At 36.6% G+C, this 23,840-nt stretch overlaps 1 protein-coding gene across 4 annotated transcripts; it reads right to left on the bottom strand.

Annotated features, from left to right (window-relative positions):
• Window positions 1-418: 418 nt before the first annotated feature.
• On the bottom strand, window positions 419-23,541 carry LOC140851538 (exocyst complex component SEC5A-like). Of its 4 annotated transcripts, XR_012134257.1 has the most exons (22): window positions 23,044-23,541; window positions 21,424-21,572; window positions 20,699-20,796; window positions 18,859-19,053; window positions 18,615-18,742; window positions 18,342-18,500; window positions 15,135-15,239; window positions 14,606-14,680; window positions 14,351-14,488; window positions 13,767-13,949; window positions 12,222-12,377; window positions 10,788-10,914; window positions 10,494-10,704; window positions 8,782-8,897; window positions 8,443-8,680; window positions 6,088-6,181; window positions 4,050-4,127; window positions 3,866-3,922; window positions 2,700-2,849; window positions 2,138-2,353; window positions 1,017-1,225; window positions 775-913 (listed from the first exon to the last, which is right to left on the bottom strand). XR_012134257.1 is itself a non-coding variant. In XM_073243154.1 (21 exons), exons 1-21 carry the CDS (start codon window positions 23,449-23,451, stop codon window positions 698-700), a joined length of 3,297 nt encoding a protein of 1,098 aa, XP_073099255.1. In that variant the 5' UTR covers window positions 23,452-23,541; the 3' UTR covers window positions 419-697. The 4 variants fall into 4 exon arrangements, 3 of the variants coding, with proteins under 3 accessions (XP_073099255.1, XP_073099256.1, XP_073099257.1); XM_073243154.1 differs by lacking the exon at window positions 1,017-1,225 and having other exon boundaries at window positions 419-913; XM_073243155.1 differs by lacking the exon at window positions 1,017-1,225 and having other exon boundaries at window positions 419-913; window positions 13,767-13,901.
• Between the last annotated feature and the right edge of the window lie 299 nt (window positions 23,542-23,840).

Raw genomic sequence — 23,840 nt, 5'->3', positions numbered from 1 at the left:
CCTTCTGTGCAGCCCGAGGCTACTCACTCTCAGAGATAAATGAGGTAGTTGAACATCAAACAGAAACAAAATACATATCACGCAAGCATCTGTGATATCTCCAGCTTGGTATAGTTAATTATCCTCCAGGTAGAGCACATTCTTAAGCCCCATAAAACTGCATGAAATACCTAAAAGAAATTATATTAAATTAAATCACAAACTGCATGCCTGGTACAAGCATCATAAACCTTATTCCTTCATCTTAACATAATCTCCATACCATGTATCTCATCTCTATCAATCTTTTTTTTTTTTTTTTTCTTGTTTGAGTCATCTATATCAATCAAATCCTGTATATGTACCATTGAGATTTGTGGCCACCAGTGGCTTCATCTCATGCTCTCATATATGAATGGGCCCACCAGTCTTTCTGAAATTATCCAAAAAAACCATTAGCATTCATCATATTCCAAAATTTTTCTTCACAAGAATATTCTATATTCAAATCAATATATTTCTACGTTGTAAAAATATACAGGAAGGCTCACCAGAACGTCTCAACTCACAAGGAAAAAATCTACAAAAACCCAGACAACAGCCCAAAAATTTACCAATATACAGGATAAGAAAATCATCAGTAACAATAACTCATCTTGCAACCACAAAAAAATGAGAGGACAAATGAACAACAGATAGCAACTTTTCTTCCCATCACTCATCTGCGTCTCCAAGAAACTGCTGATGAATTTACTGTTTGCTGCCTCCTGTATTTTGGAGAAGCAGCAGGACCTTGGAAGGAAGAATAAGCAGGTTTTGTGGCTCCTGAGGCAAAGCTTGGTTGAAGCAAAGATTCCATGAAGCATGCTACATTCAAACGAGTCCTCTCTAGCTCCCCTTCGAGAAGTTCGGTACTATATTGTTGTGCAAGCGCCTGAAAAACATTATGGAATATTTATACCAAGGTAAATAGAAACATTCAAAGTACCACAACATCCATGAAGCAGCACTATATTATGATGCTTAAAAATTCTCACTTCTACATATGGATGTGCAGGACTGTGAGTTCTGTTGCAGCAAGACAGAAACTCAAATGATTTCGGCTGCAAATGAATCCGAGCTGCTCATAAGCAGCTCAGCCTTGGGTCACCGAAAGCTTGTTTGCGCTCAGCTCAGCTAGGAAATGAGCCTAGCTCAAACACACTCAGAAATCGACTCATAACCAAGTTGAGCCTGAACACCTTTTCTGTGAAAAAACAATGGAAAAAGCTCAGCTTGGGTCAAAGCTTGGCCAAGCCCAGCTTGAGCAGACAGTGTGAAGCTTGGCTTGAGCTATCGGCTGGAGCAGCTATTAATATACCGAGAGGAGACCAAGCAGCCTGATACTTGGCTTGGCTCATTTGCACCATTAAGCATCTTCAAACCACAACACACAAATATAACAAAATTCTGTATCTATTACCAATCCTACCTAAGCAGATTCACTTGATACTGATACCAATAGTGCATAACACAGATTATATACAATACAACAGTAGCAACTGTTTCAGTAATTAAATCCAAATGAGGATGATTCCCCTCATAAAACCATCTCATGAGCAATGTTATTCTCACAATAACCTTCTTTTTTTTATTAAAAAAAAAAAAGAATTCTCCAGAGTCGTCACACGAAAAGCAGTGGAATGCATGCGGCCTCTTGATTTTTATGCTCAAAATTAACTACCAAAGATATCATAGCATCAAAAGCTTAAGTATTCTCTACATAGGGACAGGCCTGGCATGTAAGGCACGAATAGTTTTCAATAACCATAGGCAAAAAATGACGCTTACTTGGTGCAAATAATGAAACCCCTCAAATACTTAATGGTTGCAAATAGTAGATAAATTATGGACTACCAGAGTAATCTTGAAAAGTAACAATTTTCTTTTTTTCTTTTTTTTAACAGAGTTAGAATTAGTTTCTTCCCTATATTTTTTTTATTAATAATTTTCTTGTAATTAGCCCTCAAACAAGGATCTAAAGAATCAACTGTCAACTGTCACAGTTTTTCAAATAGAATATATCAGCAGGATTCCACATCAGGCATCCTAGGTAGCATAAAAACAACAATACAGTTAAAAATTTTTAAGTTGATTAAAAGGGTAAAGAATATCTTACAATCAAATCATCTGGAGGCACCATAGGTCCTTGTTGCCGATCATCTGCCATGGCATCTTCACTTCCACGAGTTGGTCGGCGGTGGTGCCCTGGATTCTCAGAAGACTCATTTGCACTCTCACAAGCCTTTTCTAGTAACAATCCCTGTAAAGACTTCAATGCTTCTGTTGCATCCGGCGAGAAATACGTGTGCAGAACAGTTTCAAAATATTCAAGCTGCAGGTACAGAGAAATCATTTTTAAAAAAATTCCAAACAATCCCTGTACTCATGTGGCTGGTCACCCATGACAGCTCCAGAAGCATAAAATACTAATACAGTTAACCCAATAAGCAAACAATTCTACGGTACCCAGTTACAGTCCCGGCGATCCAGGGTACTGGGAGGGGTGAACTGGGGACAGCCCTACCCTTTGGCCCTTTTTTTGCACAAAAGTGCAAAAAGGCTGCCCTGGGAACATACGCCATTGCGCCTGTCAACCCAAGCCTTTTACCATGGCACCGAGCAATGACCCCCCCAATAAGCAAAAAACAACAAAGAAAAACATATATTTGCACACTCACCTCAAGCACAAGCTGACAGAAGCCATTTGCATCCAATGACTTCAGATCCTTAGTTTTGTTTTCATGGAAAAGGCTGAGAAATGTGTCAATTAAGCCCTCCACCAAAATACCCAATGTCTTCTCCAACAATGGCCTAGCACCAGAAAATACCTGCAACAAGCAATATCATTATTAGACTCATCCGGCTAACAGAAAACTAGATTAATCAGCCACCAATTCACTAACAACTCCAGATTCCTTTGGTGGAAGCCTTTGACTATGTAGGACAAAAAGAAACACCAATCTCAGGATATCAGGCTGTTACAATTTGATGAGTTCAGAAACCACTGAAATCCATGCATCATATATCCAGTAGTAACGACCATGTCCATTAAGACAAATTATACTACCACCAACAAAACTCTGAAAGAGTTGCTCCACCTTACATGTATATTTTAAGCAAGACTTTGCAGTCCTAGTCTTTGTCTAGACATACCTACAAATGCATGAAGGCTTCGGAGTTTTCCAATCAGCAGTTAACTAGGATGAAAATGTTTAAAGAAATCTCATAACCCCATAAGGTTCCTTGAAAAATTCATAGAAGAAGCCAAAAAATTTCTGCACATCTTTTAAAGTTCTGCAACAACAGCAATCGGTTGCCAGCAGGATGGAACCCAGTATAGGAAGCAAACAAGAAGTGAAAGCAGATAAAATTTACCGGCCCAGAAATAAAAGATGATCCTAGGGCAGAGAATGCAACAAGCATAACTTTTTAACAAATGTCTTGCTAGTTACTCCATGCTTATAATTCTCTAGCATTGTCATCATTGCGTTAAACCTTAGGATGCTTCTAGAATGCATCCTAATTGTTTTTATGCAAAATAAACTCCATCCTCCCAAACATACTCTCTTTAGATGGAGACTATAAGCACCATAACCCTTGCAATAAAAGACAGGCTATGAAAGAATGATCCTGCAGACATGTAGATTTAGGCGCAGAACAATGTTTTACACTTCAACAGAACAAAACCTATGCATTTAACAGAATCAGTATTTTAGACATCCATTTATTTTTTTTTTCCCATTTTAATCACCGGAGTTCTATCGTTTATATTATTTATTAAAAGCAAAAAATAATGAAAACACATGGAGAGTATATCATGCGTGATAGGCACATTATGCGTCACCTCTGCATGCACAGACACAAGGATGTGCAGTAACTCGACCGTTGCATCTCGAATACCCTGCAAGAGAGACAACTCATAACAAACCTGAAGGAAAATAAGCTTTTCTTCATAGTAGATGTTCATATCAAAAGCCAAATGATATGAATAAACTTGCTATCATATTTTCCTCATTTTTTTTTTTTACCTTCACAGTAGGTGCTGCTCCCCATTGAACCCCAGAATCCAGCAGATAGTTTAAAGCAGCAGTTCTAATCAAATTTGACTGACAGATACCCAGAAAAAAATTGAATTAGACATAATTGTGTAAAACTAACAAGATAAACCTCCAATATATCTGGAAACTACATAAATATGGATTTCATTAACATATATACATACAATACACACATATACATATATGTATATTACATATGTACATGTGGAGAGAGAGGGTTTCTCCATGCAGTTTTGTACTAACTACGAAAGTCTTTGGAAGACAAGGAGACTAGCAAGCAGTTGTAAATTTTACTTCCCACATGCAGTGAAGAGGCATCAAACAGATTTCCAGATCATTAAACTTACATCAGGGAAATTGCTCAACATTGAAGATTTCTGGATTCTAACTCTGAAAATCATACCAGATCCTTTAAGAAAAAATTGTCACAGATCGTTTAAGACAAAATTGTCACAGGCTGCCAACTACACACCTAGGGGATTAAATGCGGCCCAGCCAGGCCAGACCCAGGTCAAGTTGCAACAATTCTATCAGCATCTCCCTCGAAATTTATACTCAATCAAGTTCATAGCATTCAGAGCAAAGTGTACAAGGCAAAAAAAAAAAAAGGGCTTCGAATCAATAACTGCAGAAAGAATTCAATATAGTCAAAAAAAAAAAATAGTAGAAGAATGGTTTTCATATAGGACCAAGAATTATTTAAAGGATTGATTTCATGTTTTAAAGTTTTTCCCAAACTGCAAAACCACAAACCAAAATCAGGATGTTTCAGTTTCCACAGAACTGATCTAAAACTTGGTTTTCTGCTTATGGAACCAAAATTAAGTCCATCCAAAAATTATCTATGCTAACATTTTACCCTTTTTATTTATCTAAATCTTTGAGAGCATTTTCTCTAAACTAAACTCAGATTTTACAATGTTGAATATATTCAGAAGCATGCAACGAGATAGAAAAGTTTATCCTGACATTATTTTAGCTTCCATAGAATGAATGTTGTAAGCATTTGGATTATCATATGTTACACCACAATCAAACAATGATAATTTGTTATTAGTTCAGTTCGAAACCATTGAACAATAAATCCGAAGTTCCCAAAACTGCATTGTGTACTATAAAAGGAAGTCTCTATTATTTTCTCAACTTCTTCTACTTTATTTTCTGATTATTCTTTTAATTCTCAATGACATTTTTTGATACTATTGAATCAAAACGATTGAAATCAAAATTCATTTGATTTGATCAAAACTAAAATCAAAACCAGGTTTTAAGCCTTGATTGATTTTGACAGCCTTCTTGTGAAAAAATAAAAAAAAAAAAAATCAACAGGTTCTTAATTACAATCTTCAGGGAAATTTTTGCCATCACATGCAATTGTTGCATCACAAAAATGGACAACAAGATAGAATATTCTAGCAACGGAGACCAAAACAAAGTGTTCAATTGCTACGACCAAAAAAAATTTAAAGCTTGATTTTTCAATTAGCTAGTATATCTCCTTCATGATATTACATTTTGAAACAAATATTCAAATGTGCCATTCATGTAAATCCATTAATTAATTTAGGCCTTGTTTGGATGCTAGAAGATCTTATCAACCAATAAGATAAGATCTTCTAGCAGGGCATCATCATTGAAATTACGATAGCAAAGGGTAACAGAAGGTGATTGGGAGACCAGAGGAGTAACTAATCCCTGTTTTCCCAGCACTAGATAAAATCACCTCATACAAGTGATTAGTTATCCAAAAAAAAAAACAAGGGTTAGCAAAGTGGCAGCCTGGAACTCCTGCCATAGTTTCAGTTATGTTTTAGAAAGAGAGAGGCACCATTAGAAGATCTTTACCAGACTGCTGAGTTCTTCTAATGTCCAAAGAGGCCCTTGGATAATTCTTTTAAAATAACAGAAGAATGCATCTTTATGCCATCATCAAGGTATGTGACAAATTAGGCAAAGAATAATCAATTCTAATATAACACTCCAAAAGAGGATGGATTTTGCACTATACCTTTGCAAATGTATACTGTTCAAGGATCTTCTCTTCAAGCGCCGAAAATGATGTTACTAGGTCTCGTGTATCAGCATATAGCTCATCCTTATCCCTAAATAACAACTGTCAGAATAACTATAAAACATATACCAAGAATAAGTCTATGATAACTGACAGGTTCATTAACAAAGAAATAATCAAGTTGAAGTTAATTATATTCAGTGTTCTGGCCTATGATATTGTTGACCAAACTACATAAGGAGGTAAATTTGTATGTCAAACCAAATCTAAAACAAAGTATTACTACATTTTTTTTTGAGTTATAGTTCATGCTCTACAAAATAGATGTGATATGACTCATCTTAAGTTTCAATGGATCGGAGTGTGCAACTTTCTCTTAATTGTCTCTCGCTCCGTGTGTACAGACTAAGTGTGTGCATAAACACACAAATCTTGATCCTCTAACACCATTCAAACCTTATCCTGACTGCATCTACCTTACTTTTTGATTATACATATCAAACTAACGAAATTGGTTTACAGCAGTAAAAATAATTAAATCACGAGATGGTAACTTATTCTTTAATTTCATTTTGTCTATAGCTCCCTGCCACTTCGACATATTGACAGTGAAAACAGTCTTTTATAATCCTCTCTCATGCCCAAATTTGTTAAGGCAGCCATGCAGGCTCTAGGCTCCAAGGAATCAAGACCCTTGATGAGTTTGTACTGTTCTAGATGAGAGAGAAGCAGGGGAAGGAAGAAAAAGAGAAAAGGGAATAAATTGAGAAGAAAAGAGAAGAAGTAAAATGTAAAGAGAGGCAAATTAAGGAAGATAGCATATCATAAATGAGAAAGAGGAGAAAACAAAACATTTCATTTTCACTCAATAGGATTTCTATGTAAAAAATATCAGATCTTGGGGAGCTAGGAGACATCCAGACATTTCCTCAACACAAGGATCTAGGAGTTAGCAGGCATTTTGGTATATTGCAAATTCTAAAATAACTATGAAAGCTATCTTTATTTGAAGTTTTCTAAGTCATTTAAACCGAATAGGTATTTAAGCTGTGTTTGGCTTGGGACTAATGCAGAATAGACCTTATTCCTACCAAGCAGGCTTGTAAAAAGAGAAGGAATGCTTAATCTGTCAAATCTGTTTATTCCTGGAATAACTATTCTAATAGGGTCGGAATAGCATTTTTCTCTTTCCCCATGTGTTACATGAAAAAGGATACCCTCAGCTCTAAAGTTATTCCAACTAGAATCAAGAAAATTAAGCAAATAAAAACATAAAGGACCACTCCAAAAGAAATAACTATCTTTATCCTACTTTCTCTTATTCTTGATCCAAGCACAACCTAAAAGACCTGCTTTAGGTACAGATAAGGTTACGAAAGTTTGAAAATCATTAGAATTGTCTCCTGAAGGTAATTTTGATTAGTTCAGTAATTTAGTCTTCATTTTATCGTTTCTTAGGAAAGGATTTTAAAGTGTCCTTGTTCAAAGTTTTGGACCTACAGTGGATTGCAAATAGAGCTTGACCGGAGTCCAAAAAAGAATATTTCCTTCTGTGCTGGTTGAGCTATTTGAAATTATAATTCAGAAGCTAAACTATTCTAAATATATTGCAAAAAGTACAACTTTCTCTCATCAGCGAAGAGTCTCTTTGGTAAGTCCAGTAACCTTTTATCCTGATGTCCTCAAGCAAGCCTTCAAAAGATAAGAAGACGATTTTTATGAGTAACCAAGAGAAACTCTCTAGCAACCGGTCATCTCTACCTAAATGCAGGATTGCATCTTTCTATGAGACTTTGACCTCAAACATACTAATAGTGGAGACTTAGTGGTTTGCCAAAATTTCAGCATACCATGGAGCATATAAACAATTTAGCTAATTTGAGAGATGAATTAATTATTCCGTATTTGACTTTAAATTACCGAAACTAAGGAAATCCAGAGAGATTAGCAAAGGAGAGTTGAAATTTTGATTCCAAAGTGTCCTGGATATAGGTGAAGACTGGATGTGGGGAATGATCAGGTGACTCGGGAAAACTCTAATAGAAGCAGTAAGAAATATATACCAGCTTGTTCCCTTGTGAGAAATTAAAGACACTTATATTTCAAGGGTTTGGCCCTCGACAGTGCAAATATCCGCCAGCTTTTTCCTAGTAAGAAGCAGATTTGGCATGCTCTGAGTTTGAATTCTGATTCATGATTAAGAACATTCATGACCATGGTTGAAGGTACTTTCCCCCCCAAACTTATGATTTAAGCTATGGAAAGATTCCCGAAAGAAATTTCTAGGGAGGAAGAAAACAGTCATATGGATCTCAAATGATGAGAAGAAAGGGATTAACATTAATAACATACCTATATTGCAGCCATATGTGCTTGTACTTGTCATACAAGCAATGTGAAAGCTCATCTTTGCAATAACCGATGTTACTCAGAACTATTAATAGCTTATTGTGGGAATCAGCAGCACCACCACCAACCTGAATACAGGATGACTTTCTGCCAAGACCATCTACATATACATTTTGCAAGTGATTGTTTTCTTTGTTTGATTTGCTCTGTGAGATTTCACCACCAATTTGTTCAAGATAACCTGAGTCACTTGCACAGATTGAAAATGATACTTATGGTGATAATTAATTAACTCATGTAAACAACAAGTTATTTAACTATTGCATTCAATATTAAGCATACCAGCAAAATCCAGGAAACAATTGAGAAATGCAAGTCTAACTGATTCTTGAATTTCTTGAACTTGTTCTAAAATGTCATCTGACTTGGTTGCTTCACTCCTTAGATACTGAATCATACTGAACAGGAAGAAAGTTGAAACAACATCAATCTAGAGGCACTAAATACTGTAACTTATATTATTAAAAGAATGCTGTTCTGCCCTTAGTTTAGATGAATAGAACAACAGTCTTCTCTCCCAAGAAGTGACATGGCAGTTTCATATAATCAAAATAGTAATAAAATAAATTTGTTAAATCTTCAAAAAAAAAAAAAAAAAAACTAGATATGTTAAATGAAATCATCAACTGTATCAGAACAGAATAAAGAAGAAAATAATTTTCAGAGTTACAAGGAACACTAGTACTATCTAAGTGGGGGAAAAAATCCTAGAAGATAACTTTTTTAACTAAACAATCATTCACCCATGAAACTAATACCTGATGTTTAATTTACATCACGATAAGAATGACCAATTTGCACATATTTATCACCACAACCCATCATGCCAAGAAGACAAGGAACCAAAACTAGTACAACAATGGAAAGTTATCAGCAGCCAAAAAAGCAGAAAGGCCAATAATATGTCAGTATGGCACACAGAATTCTTTAACTTGAAATGATACTGGGACATATTAGATTAAGTCATAAACTTCAACCTCAAGGTGATACAAAAAGTTCATTGTCCTTACAAGAAAAACACATCCTGCAGCTTATTATATAGCTAGGAACAGAGTATGTATGTTAGGCCATGAACACATAGATGCGTAAGAGTATGTATGTTAGGACCTATGGTGGTTAATATTACAATGATATTGTGGTTATGATTTTTTCAGCATAACATAAGTGCCTTGCTGGTGATGTTTATAAGCAACCAGTTGCAGGATATATATATATATATATATATATATATATATATATATATATATATATATATATATATGCCATCCATACTCCATTGAGTAAATCACAATAATGGTGCATGTGTAAATGCACCACCAATCAAAATAAATAAAGGATGTACTTGCAAAGAAATCATCAACAGAAGTGGGGTGAACCAAGCTCAAAGTCAACCCAGAACATAGAAAAACAAAGACAGGATCACTGGTTTCCGAAAATAGTTGGATATGCATCAATAGCTTCCAAAAATAATCAAAGAATTTACATAAAAGAGTAAACCAGTTCTAGAATCTATACGATCTCCAAATCCCATGATCTAATGCTCACAAAAAAGAGGACTCATATACCAGAGTAACAAATAATATAGATGCAGAAAGATAATGAAATACAACCCCAAATATGCACAAAGTAAATATCTCTTGCATGAGAGAAGCACCAACTTACGGAGCATTACATGCACTCCACCTCCTCCTCTGGATGCATGCTCTATTCTACCTCTAATACTATCATTCATAGATCGTATATATGGGTTTCTACCTCAATAAACCACGAGAAAACTACCAGTTTAGCTGATGGGTTTCTACCTTAAAAAGCTAAGAAAAATCTACTACAACAGGTAATTAAGAGGAAGGCTTTGTGTAAGTTTCTGCAGAAATAAAGTGCAAGAGACCCATGAATATGAATAACAGGAAAGCACAACAAAAATATAGAATTACAAATTGATGAAAAAATTCATACACAATCAGCAAAATCCATTACAAGAAGCAACAACTTACACATCAATTCGGTCCATAGCTGACATTGTCATTGCTTGAAATGCCAAGGGCAAGCAAGATATTGCATATGGAGATTTATTTCTTTCCAGAGTAGATAAAGGAACCCATATTTCATCTTTGGCCATCTCCTTGGTTGTTGCCCGCATCCATGAGCAGAGCCTTAGTACATAAATCTTCGTGATTTCAAAATGAAGGGCACGCAAAGTTTTAACTGGTATAATGATGAAAATGCTCTAAGATTATAGCCTGTCTTACATTATGACTAACAGCTTTTAAGAAAAGAATATTTAATACCAGCAGTTGGAGAAGCAGACTCTTTCCCCTCAAGAGCCTGGCATGTTTTAGCTATTTCCCTTATAGCATCACTCATGAATGGGCAAAGGATGTTTGATTCTTCAAAATCACGAAATGTATTGAGGACCTGTCATCAAAACATGAACTTATCTACCTTTCCATACCTACTAACAATGCTACAGGAATAAAAATAGATTGTATAATAATTGCACTCCAAGCATAAAGCAAGCTCCAGTAGATATCTAGTGTACAAAACAATCATGTCAGAAAGGCAGTAATTTGACAAGTGGTGATAACGCAAAGGGAAAGTGAATAAATAATTTGAAGGGCAGATACAAAGCCTATGCATAATAACAACAAATAACGTGTGTCCTAACTATGCAGCTGTAATGCAAGTTACAATTACAATTTACATGGAATTATCTACTTGAAGCACCACAATCCACATCAGAGCATGCAAAATCAATGTTGCCGAGAAACAGGTACATGTCAGAATTTTGACATGCAGATGCAATACTGGATTCCAGAAAGCTTGTGAAATAAGATACAAGGTGTTTGAAAATATTAACTAAAAGGTTCTATTTTCTATGCATGTTAGTATCCAAATCCACAGCAGCATGGCCTTTGTCCCTAATCTTCGATTGTATACCGTCCCATACCAAGTATACCGTACCATACTAATACCGAACCAAGACTCAATATGGGAGACGTACCAAGTCTAGGTATGCCGAACGACCTCCATACCAGGCATACTAATACTATATCAGCATGGTACCAGTACCAAAATTGCAAACCTTGATTACAAGTAATTGCATTTTGAAGTTATTAGGATCCAATTACCTGTCTCCACTTTATAAGCAGCATTTATAGCTTTTTTAAGCATGCCAATTTTAGACACCTCCTACTCCCATCTACTACTAGACATAGGGCTAACCATTTCCAAGCCACTTCCTAATGCAGCAACATGTCAGAAGTCCCTCTTCTTGCTACTTCTCTCAAACATAACCAAATTCAATTCACATTATGCTTTGATCATTATTCCACAAGCATCTTAGAATCCCTGTTCTCCATTCTTTTGCCAACACAGTGAATATACTCTCTTGATGCTGTAACCGCTGGTTCGGCATAGAAGACAAGATTTTGTTCCAAAAGTTTGGTAGAAGAATTGCTCCCAATTACACTACTACAGAAGTCTTGATGAATGAGCCAAACAATACAAAACATTCTAGAATGGCTGGGAGGATAAATAAATGCATGACATCTAGGGCTATGAAATCAATCTGAGAAGTGATGGCACGATGAAGTATTTGTTTGTTTTCCAAACAAAAAATGAACAACTAGAAGAAAGAATAAAAAAGGAACAAATTGAGAAAGGTAAGTCAAAAATAGGGTTGGTTAACTAATTCACAAGAACATTGTGAGAAGTTATTATACCTTAACCTCAAATGCAGATATAGTACCATGAACCATCGCAGCAACTTCTTCAAGAGAATGACTCGAGTATTTCACCTCACCAACTTTATCCTCACTCCTATTTGCAGCAGGTTTAACATTTGTCTCAGAATCAAGAAGTGTATTGCCAGCAGTGACCTGCAAAAAAGGAAAAGAAGCATATCTAAGAGTAGACAAAATTCTTCCTGGACATAAATCAAAGCGTTCTTTCTCAGTATACAGCTTTTCACACTCCTTCACCATTATGAACCTCATGCTATGCCTGCATACCGTATTAATTCTGCAGGCGGCAATCGAAGAAAAAACTCGTAAATAACCTTGTCCAAACCAACTCTCAGATTAATATAGTAAAGAAATTGACATCAGAATTCCTATAAACCTCCCATAATTATCATCTTATCCTAATTCTGCAACTTTTTTACTTTCCTAACTATAAAACACAAGGTGACACATGAACAACATAACCAGACCCGTCCATCCCTGTCATAGGCTGGCATATATTAAAAGTCATATGCTCTGGGCCAGCATGCCAATGGTCAAAATTTTAGTCACACAAAGAGGAACTTGTGTAAATATAGATGGTATGAAGCATCTACCTTACCATCATGGCTACAAAGCCTGATAAAGATCAACAAAGATTAGATCTTTTCTTTAATCAACATATCGTACTCTTTACCATACCATTCAATAAAAGTCAGTATTATATGTGATAGATTTGAAATATTCTGCATATTTTACTTTGACATTTCATTTTTCTATAGAATAACGCCTATATGTAAAACATGAAAGGAAACATTCCTTATGCAGTTCACATAAAGATGAGTAATAAGACCTGAGGCCTGAGCAACAGTGATGCTCACATTAAGAAGGTCAAATTGTTGCTCATAGTTACCAAGGTACTATAGATGGGTTAGTTGATGATATTGAATGCAGAAATGAATGAAATGGAACTCTTTGTTTTGATTCCTCTTAAAGTTTTCTTCATATATTAGTCAGCATTTTTGGCAAGGAAGTTCGGAACTTTGTGGTCCTACAACAAGAACCTAACTCCTATGGCAAAGATCCTTGATATGTAAAATCTAGCCAGAAGTAGGTACGCCATAAAATAGCACTATGTAGACGATAACAGTTGAATCATCTGCTGCCTAATGAGATTTCATTTGTTTAGGATGTCAAGTAAAATTAGTGAAATCTTCCAGCTTGAAGAAAGCAATAGTATAACGGACCAGTTGCCAAGCTGATGCAGACTTTCTAGCAAGGATTCAAATCCTGTGGGATGGGGCCGTCCCACTTTTCCACAGAATGGGAGATACTGCACCCTGACACATAGGATGGTGGGTGTCCCGCCCCCTCCCTTGTCCCATCGCAATACACAAGATAATGGCACACCCCGCCGTGCCACTAGAACCCGAATGCTTGCTTTCCAGGGACACTTCTCAAGCAGACTCATTATATGGTTGTCAAAAATATTAAGCATTTTGTTTTATTAAACCCAAAAGTGCATTGGAGAGTGATTCAAAGCAATACCTTTGCAAACTTTCCACTAAACACAGATAGAGCTAATCTCCAGAATGGCGGCATGTGATGGATAAGTACAGCAGTTAACCTGCAGATATATGTTCCTCTTAAAGCATCCACCTTTTCCCCCACCAGATCTACTGGCTGTGAATCAACTGGAAGAGAGTCACCTATGGATGAATCAACATCTAACTGGACATAACAGAATATAAAAAGGTAGCAGTCAATATACCTAATTGGAAAAACAGGGGAGAAGTAATCAGATTAACATACAGATGGTTACTTTTAATTTAACATTGATCAAAATAATAATACATGATGAAATTAACACAAATGAAGTCTTGAGCATAGCAAAGGTGATTGCACATTTCATGCTTGAAATTAATGTAATTCAACCATGAAACTCAGTTGTACAGATACTAGTGCATGCATAAATAATTATTTTTTCTTTTGTTCCAATGTGGCACTATTTTCCATCTTGATTTTTACCATCTGATTCATTGATTCTTAGGAAATCCTAATGGAAGCAGAAGATCATAAATTGATAGGTAGTGTCAAATACATTAGCAGAGTATTAACATTAAAGCACTTACTGATTTATTAGAGTCATGTTGGAGTTGCCTCCACCTTGCATCAGATTGCACCTTTTCCCAGATCTCATTGTGCAAAATTTTCATCCGTGCCTCATGATCTAAAGTGCACTTTTCAAGCAAACCTCGAATCCTGCGATTCTGACAAAAGAAATGAAATTAAAAACAGTTAGCTAAGTAAATATCAACTAACAAGAAGATGAAACAGCATGAATTTTTTTATGCATGAGTAGTTTCTAAAGAACTATTAGAAAGTACCTGAATATTAAGATAATGCCACAAGGGATCTGAATCAGGCTCCAACTCCAGCAACAGCCTGGCAATGTTCTCAAGCTAGAAGAATCATGGAAGGATAGTTAAATGTAAGACATGTGGGGCCCTCAAAAAATATGCACAAGGAGCATGTGATACCCACCAGAAGTACAAAAGTATTCTAAAGGCAAGCAATCTAAAAGTTTGACATTAATTCATATAGAGGTATAAAACAAATTGTCAAAAAGAAAAATTACAATAGTAAAGGTCATGAACAAGGAAATCTTAGGCCAGGAGAAATAGATGGCCATTTGTAACATCAATTTCCTCCTTTAAACATTTTCTAATTCTTATAATATATGAAAATATTTTTCCTTTTTTATTAACTAATCCATGTATAACTCAGGTGACTTGCCCTATGCAAAGGCTCAAGCCTAGCCAGCATGGAACTTGTTAAGGCATTAGGTACCATTACATATTTACATTAACTCATTTATGTTCTGAAAAAAATGAATCTGCATAGGAACAAACTTACATCAGCTAGGTCAAGTTGTGGATCTTCCATTGATTTATAAAGCATAACCCTGAACTCCTGCATCACCTTTTCCACCTCCTCAAGTACACGTTTTAGTATTCCCACCTGCAAGCAAAAATTTCTTGCAACCATGAATGATTGGCTAATAGTGACAAAAAAAAAAAAAGGACAACCACTAATCTTGCTTCAAGCAAGATGTAAAGTATTCTTCTCCAAGATCATCAAAGAAACATACGATACATATGTATGATACCTTGATTTTACATCATGACGCAGAACCCTTGCTCTATTTTCAAAATTTCAACAATGCAACAGATGAATAGCGGGAAACAGATATATGCCGAAGCTTCTCTCTGGAGGAGGAGGAGTCTAGTGTGGTTTTGGATATGTTTGTGCATGCATCCGGGTGGGCGGGCGGGTGCACAAAGATATGCCAAATGCCAAAGCTTCACTTTAGAGGTATAGACATAGTGCTTTTAAGAATGCATTGTCAGGAAATTCATATCTAGAATCTAGAAAACAACATGATTTCCTAAGAATTTAGCAGCTAGATGGCATGTAGTCCTCAAATCCTCTAGTTATCGAGCAAAATATGATCATAAAGATTGCATTCGCCAACTACAATGAACTGTTGTTGAAAGTCAAGAACTATCAAGCCTTGCTGTGCTAAGAGCTTAGTGGGAGTTCATGTGGTTTGCCTTTTGTGTGAGAGGACAAGCAAGGGAGATCAGAAGTACTAAAAAAAAAGAAGACAAAAGCAAATTTGAAAGCATATAGAAGGTGGATTCCTAACTCATTATCATGACCAAAGTTTTGCATCTAGGTACCAGACCTTCTAGTGATACCACATTGGCACAGTGTCAGTACAACCAATAAGGGAGTTGGATTGGTGTAACAAGGCTCGGTATGATCCCGATACTGCATCTTGATTTGGTACCAGTACAATATGGGGTGCTACACACCAATATGGCAAATCATAATCTGGAGATTCTGGACAAATATCACAAAAAAAAAAAAAGTAGTTCAGGTTTTATCAGATCATCGGTCTCCAAACCATTCCATTTTCAAATATCAAGGTGTTGAATGTAGCTTTCTAGTTCTAAAAATATATGTTGAACCATGTGGTGAAGCTTGAAATATTTGAACATCTAAAATAGAAGGGGTTCATCTGAATGAAAGGATTTATAAGTATCCAAGATTTTCTCATGATAGAATTTATTAAAATTTACATCTCATGGAGCATTTCGAGTCAAATGTCTCACTAAACCAGATATCCTACTTATTTCCAACTATTAAGTTTTGAGCTGATCTCAAACACTCAAATTCAAGACTTGCAGGTTCTTAGTGACCTGCAAAGTTTGCTTGTGGAAAAGTAGGTAAATACAAGATTTCTATCATCTTTCGTCCCCCACCAACCACCCCCCCCAAAAAAGAAACCAAAGAAAATAAAAAAGAAAAAGAAAAAGATTTCTATTATCTCAAGGCCACAGCTTTTAAATTTTGCACCAGGTTAAAGAGCATTGGAAGTTGCGAAAAGTAAAATGGTGTTAAATAAGCTTGTAGACGTTAAGGATTGGAATTTAGGTTACGGTTCTAAAAGTGCACAATAATGTTGACTTATAGGAATGCCACTTGAACTTTCTTTGTGCTTATAAATGTAGTCCTTCAACTTGAGCTTCTACTCTACACAAATTTTAGGAGTTTATTATGCCCACAATAGAACAGTGTGATTATAAGCTGATTCAGCTTCATCTACAGCAAGTAAAAAGACATGATTCAAGATATAATCCACATTACCATGAATACAGTGTCTCGTGTTTAAAACAACCCATAGCTGAAAAAGGAATTCCAGTAACATTTATTGATGGTAACCTTACGAACCCCCTTTTACATTCATTTCTTCTAGGGCTTAGGAGTGAGGATTCAATTCATAGTTAACAAAGTTTCAAACTGCCACAAAATTCCACCAAATTCTCTCTGACATCCCCATTCCTTTCTTTAACATTCATTTATTGCATGTCTAATAATCTATATAACAACCAAAAAGAACTTAACATAGTTATTTATGCTTGTTCATGGCAAACATGTAAACAAAGGATACCTCAAAAGGCAAAACCAGCTATAAGGAACAAAGAACATCCTGACACTATTCTAGAATATTAGATTCACCCTTAAAATGAATAAAGGCACAACATGCAGTGACAAAAAGATAGCCAACACAACTTTAGGACATCCATGGTTTTTTTAAAGGGAAAATTATAAGTACCTCCACCACTTTGATAAATTACTGAAATGGCATAGCTATATTTACATGGAGCCTAAATTATTATTTAAGTTTCTATTTGCTTTTCTTTCTGAGCTCCTTTCTTCTATTTGCAGTAACATTCAGAAAGTAAAGGGCTCTGTAAAAGAGTTTTGGTTACAATATTGTGGCTACTCCCTCTTATGGAAAAGCATGAAGGTAATCAAAAGGTTATGTGGCAAGAAATGGGAGGAATGAAGTCTGGCCAACATAAGAGAGACGAAAATTCAAGAAATTCCAAAAAACAAAAAAAAAATGAAGTAAGAGCAGTGACGAAATACTATAAGGGGAAAAAAGCAAGGGGCAAGAGCGCATTTAATTCCTACAGCGCCTTTAGCTTCTATAACAGTTAGTCTTTAAGAGCCCTAAGAGTTTTCTTTATTAATTTCTTCTGCCAAGTAATGAGCCCCAAGAGCACTATGACAGATGTAGTTTGGTAATTCCATCCCAAACCTGAAAAGGATAAGGACCCCTTTGGCCTGCCATTATGGTGCAGCAAGAACCTCGCCCCCCCCACCCCCCCAACCACAACACACACACACAAAAAAAAAAAAGAAAAAAAAACAACCTGCAACATCTTTTCTTCTTCTTTTTTTTTTCCATTTTTTGGAGCAGGCAGTTTTTCCTCTTTGCAGTGGACAAGATCTCAGACTGTAGATTAGGACTTTCTCTCGCTCGATCCTTCCATATTCATCTTTTCCCTAGTTCTGACTAAAATAAATCAGACTACAGTTTATACATCTTGTCATCAATAATGATTCAAACCACAAAGTAAAACCAATCTACAGGAGACAAGATTTATCAAGAACTTACACCCAATGATGAAGGTAAGCATAACCAATACAAAAACAGAGCAACTTTACTGTCCAAGTCATTAAAATCATAAGTTGGCAAGGTTAACATACATGAGAAGGAAGCACAATCGACTTTGCTTTCCTGTACTCTCTAACAGCTAAATCATATTCGCCTTTACTAATGCTCCCACGAATTGCACTTGGCAGATTGAATAGTGTGCGGAACCTCTGAAGCATTCCTTGAACTGATTTGATTTTTTCAGCTTGCACCTAAATCATTGTTGAGACAGATGAGAAATCCAAGTTCACTAAATTCATGGAACCATTTATTAACTACAAAGCTTCACCGATCAAACTTCTAAAACTAAGGATTCAGTTTTCTACCTGCCTCTCAAATAGAGGCTCAAATGCATGATTTGCTACTGCACTGATATTTTGAGTGATTTGGTGCAACCGAGCAGTACCTGCACCTTCCGGATCTTCCTCTATCCGCCCCAGTTTCAACTGGATATCTGCAAAAAACATCAGTAACTTCTTACAGTAGAAGGAACCAGACCTATCGAAACACAACCCACAAATTACCATATGTAAACCGCAGAATTATACATGAAAATTAATGACTAAATACCATCAATTGTAGTTTTGCAAGAGACAAAGCAATCAAAATTCTCTTTCACTAACTGCTTTTTCTGTTGCGTCCTTCCTTTAAGGTCAGTTTTTAAAGTAAGGGCACCAGATTCTAAATCAGCAGCACTTGTCTCTTGATGAACCCGTGCAAGAAAAACCTTGGGATCAAAATTTGATGAAGAATACATTACTTTTTCTGCAAAAATTGACAGAAACAATGTTAAATAATCAACAGCGGTCCAAATGAAATCGATGTAATAATAAAAGCACAAAATTCTACCATGACTATTTTGTACTTCAAGGACTATCTCCCTTACTATTACAGATACAGAAAACATTGTCATTAACTCTAGCTTGCAATCAAGCCAATATTGCTGCTCCGGCCTTAACATGAGCTAATTTCAAACAATTTAGAAATGGAATAAAGAGTCTATGATGTACCCACCAATCACACAGAATCTCCAACCACAAATAAGCATATACTTGGAGGAAAAAAAATCCAAGGAAAAAAGTAATGAAAGAACCCAATTCATGTTAGAAGTTAAAATCTTGGGGAACAAACACAAAATTGATTTTCAGTAGTCTGCCATTGCTGTGAACCATATAATGGGTAAAACCCATTAGAATCCCAAATAAAACCTTTGTTATTGTTGCAAATTTCTCCATGCCTCATGTGAGACCCACTTTTAGCACTTGAACTTTCACATCTACTTTTAGCACTAGAACTTTTGACACTTCTTTTAGAGGTTCATGAATGCACTACCGTCTTTGAGTTATACACTCCTCGATGGTTTTGCTCTGCAAACTTGCTCCATGGAAATGCAAGGATTTGGGTGTATATTTCTAAGAAAATAGGGATGAACGTACATGTCAAGTCCATCTGCAAATTTCTGATGACTCCATTGCAGTTTTTATTCATTCTACTCGACATTCTGCTAAATTCTGCCCATTCATCAACTCATGTGGTTTCTACCATATATAACCTGCAAGATTTCTCTCATTATCCAACAGCTATATATTTTCATTTTCAAACCATAAGCCAAAGTTCGAAAATCCAAGGTCTGAAGTTGATCGATCTTTCTCATAGACTAGATAAAATACCTGCTAACCATTAATATTCCTAAACAAGAATCTGAAGTAAATGCTCTATGATATCCACCAAATTCATTATTCTCCAAGCCAAACCTGATCTGCCCTCTGCTTATTTTGTCAAGTGTTGACGATCATCTCTTAAAATGCATGGTTATGCATCTTAATCCTTAAGGTATTTGACTGCCAACCAAGAACCTAAAATCCTCGATTACCGTGTCTCAATAGATTGAGATTCACTAGTAGATATTGGTCATAAAACACTGCTAATGGCTTTCGCTGAGAATATGCAAACACCTAACAACTCCTAATCCAAAAAGCACAAGGAACAACCTCTGACCCAGATATGGATAAAACTATCATAGACAAATCTGGACCATCCTCCTTGTAGCTGAATAGCAAAGGTTACACGGAACAGTAAGAAAACTTATTGATGATATGCATTTGACCCCTAGAAGCACCAAAAACCTTCTGGAGTGAAATGCAACATAAGGAATCCACTAAAGCAATCAGCTTATGCAAAAATCTGGTCAATATAGTTCCATAATTTTGCATGAAAACCCACTATAAGTACTATCACCTGGAAACCTGCATATGGATTCACTTTGATCACTAAAAGTATATGTTCAGCAATGTACTTTGCTAATTGAAGGCTACATAAAGTATTGAGAGGTATAGCAACAATTGGGCCATGAGAATTATGGGACTCCATCACTTGTCATAAGAGTCAACTAGAACCAGAAATAGCATACCTCGTGTCCTGGGATCCAATGGATCAGACCTCTCTCGAGAAACTGGGGAGCTTATTGAAGCTTCAGTAATTAGCCTCAAAGATTTGTTATCTATTACCCTGCCAGTTCACAACAGAGACTTATTAAGCTTAAGAAAAGAGAACAACAACCTAAAAAGGATAGCAAGTGATTAAGTGGTAGACTCATTTTCATAATTTTAGTTAAAATTTCAAAACAGCTCACATTCAAATTGATCAAAGACTGCCTGAAAAGAAAGAAAGAGCAAATGAATCCTCACTTGCAAAAATCCATAGAGCTTTCCATGGTACAAATACTTAAGTACATACATATGTACACATGCATAAACCCATGTATATGTAAATCTCCACTTTGAATATAATCAGTGAAATAATAGCTAAAACTGTATAGCATCAAATTTTAACAGCCCAAAGAAATCATGCAAACCATCACTGATTCACTAATGCGTCAAATAGGCAACCTGGAACAAGATATATCATACGAAAATAGTTGGACAGATATATAAACTGGAACACCACAATTAAACTCTAACAAGAGAACCATTTTAAATTGAAATGCATCCAAAAGCACTTGGGTTCCAGAACTAAGGGGGAAAAGCAATTCAAGACTCAGATGATAAGCCTAAGAAAGCCTGACATAAATACAATTTTTTAATTAAAAATGAACAAAATGATTAGCAATCACAATCGATATACATGGAATGTTACCCTAGTCCCAGTGGATCTAAAACTTCTACTCCTCGAGGTAAGGATTGTAAGTTGGTAAGCGCCTTCCGACCTAGAGCTGTCCCTTTTGGCTCCAAGCTTTGAGCAGGTGCTGCCCTTGTCTCACGCATTTCCCGGACTCTACGAGCAAGCTGAAAAATAAGAAAAAACAAATAAATCATTCATCTTTTACCTTATCAGTAATAAATAAATGCTTCAAACAAGCGGTTATATTGCGAAGCTGCTAGTTTTGCATACATGATAGACACTACTCAGAATGGATCATAAATGATGCAAAGTTTTACATAATGAACAGCGAAGAACTTGACAGTGTCAATGTACTGAAGGGCCAAACAGGAACTAGCAATAACAACCACTGATTGTCCTTAACGAGTAAGCATCAGTGCCTTATGAGGTTTAAAAATATCAGCATTTATCAATACACTACCCCAGCCCAAATTGTTAGGTATAGCTTACTAGCAGTAAATACTAGCAAATATACCAGTGAACTTGATCGATGTTTACATTACCTACAAAAAGAACACAGTTTAAATTTTTGGTGATATTCTTTCACCCAAAGCAGGTCAGCAAATTGTTGGAAAAAGCAGCAGTATTAACTCAGCTAATTACAACAAAAATTAACTCTAAACCTAATTTTAAATAGGAGAACATACCACAATCATGATCACGGTTAATAAGTTAAAGACCAACCATTAAGATTTAAGATGCTACCCAACTATTGCAGAAGCAGCCCTGACAGTGTGTGTATCACATGAAAAACATGGGTTGCACTCACTACCATCTAACTATGCATAAGTTAGTCTTCTTTCCTTAAAAAATGCCAGCTGGCCTGTCCATTTTCTTGATAAAATCAGCTAGTTGATCCTTTTATTTCTAAGTCACGTCAGCCAGCTTATCCACTTTCTATCAAGACACTAGGAGTCTACGACCCTCTGCATTTCTCAGGCTGTTGAAGGAATGGGAACTAGGATTGATGACGTGGAGAAAAATTATCACATGGCAAAAAAATAAAGAATAGATGCAATAACCATCACCAAGAATGTTACAATAAGACAAAATGAAGAAGTTATCCATCGATTGCTTATGCTTCTCCTGGAAAGCAAGAGAATCACAAATTTCTTAACAAAATCCATGACAAACACTCTATGACTGAATACAACTCTAATATAAACAACCATATCTCTTACAAAGCTTCCAAAAATAGTATATATACCTCTTTTAAGTATAGTTCAAATCAAATTCTAATATGCACAAATCTTTTCTCACAGGCAGAACAAGAAATAATCTGAATATTGATGTCATGCGTGACTCCAATTCATCAGCACAAACTGTACGAACCAAGTCTATCTCAGATTCAAGAAGTAATCAAAAAAATGCAAGAGCATGCATTACAAAGAAATACTGAAAAAAAGGATTTCAAAATCGAGAGATGCAATGGTAGGATGCAATGGTAAGAGCTGCCAACGACTCTTTAGAATTCATCGATCAGAAATTGGAGCGTAAATTACCAACAAATACTAACTACTCCATCTCAAATTCAATAATAGTGAATCCGTCTTAAATTCAAAAGGATCAAGAAATCAAGAACGGAGGCGAGAGTACCTCCGCCTCATCGACCTTCTTCCAGCTCCGCGGCTCGTCCCCCTCCCAATCCCTATCGTCCCTCGACGCCCTCCGCTCCCGATTCCGCTGCATGGGGCCGCGATCCCTGGAGGTATCCTCATCCCCCGAGGAGATACTGAGCAGCTCAACATCAGAGTCGTCGTCGTTGTCCGCGCCGCCTCTGCTCGGCCGGCGCTGGCCCTTGTCGACGGTGGTACCACCTCTGGCGTTAGCATTAGCTTTCCCCTGGCCCTTCTCCATGAAGTGCGGCAGCGGCGGGGGCTGGACGAGGTTGACGACGGGCTTCGAGGTCTTGGACGGTTTCTGATAGCTCAAATCGCGCTCCGCTTGCTCCTTCAGAGCGATCTGGAGGAGCTCGTCCTCGTCGATGTCTTCATCGCTCGACATCGCTCCTTCGTTTCTTCCCTTCGCCTCTCTCTCTCTCTCTCTCTGCTTTCCCTCGGCTTCGCCTTCTGCCTTCTGGTTTTGTGTGTCCAGATCCGGCGGTGGATTTCGACAGCGAGGATATGAGAGAGACCAGGATCGGAGCATTCGCCTTTCTTTATACCCGCTGTGCTTCGCCTAGCCGTCGAACCATATCGGCCTATCGGGTTACTGTGTTGAGTGCGGTTTCCTGGCCGGTGACCAGCCTTACCTACCATGAATGAAAAGGACGGTGGATGATGTCTTATAATCACCGGGTGGTGGGTGTGATTGATGCTGCTTTCAAAGAGGTTGTTTGGAAGCGCACCACCGTTGTCCGGCTTTTCTTACTTGTGGGGTAGGATAGTCGACAG

This window comes from Elaeis guineensis, chromosome 9, assembly GCF_000442705.2.
Source record: "Elaeis guineensis isolate ETL-2024a chromosome 9, EG11, whole genome shotgun sequence".
NCBI lineage: Eukaryota > Viridiplantae > Streptophyta > Magnoliopsida > Arecales > Arecaceae > Elaeis > Elaeis guineensis.
This window is presented reverse-complemented; position numbering and strand designations above follow the sequence as displayed.

Bases quoted from the DNA above. Each gene is read 5' to 3' on its own strand.
- LOC140851538 (XM_073243154.1), bottom strand. From the start codon at position 23,451: ATGTCGAGCGATGAAGACATCGACGAGGACGAGCTCCTCCAGATCGCT. The intron at 6,182-8,442 runs GTATGTTATTAA...GTTGTTATTTAG, and splicing joins CACATATGGCTGCAATATAG to GGATAAGGATGAGCTATATG. The intron at 4,128-6,087 runs GTATAGTGCAAA...GGTATCTGTCAG, and splicing joins AACAGTATACATTTGCAAAG to TCAAATTTGATTAGAACTGC.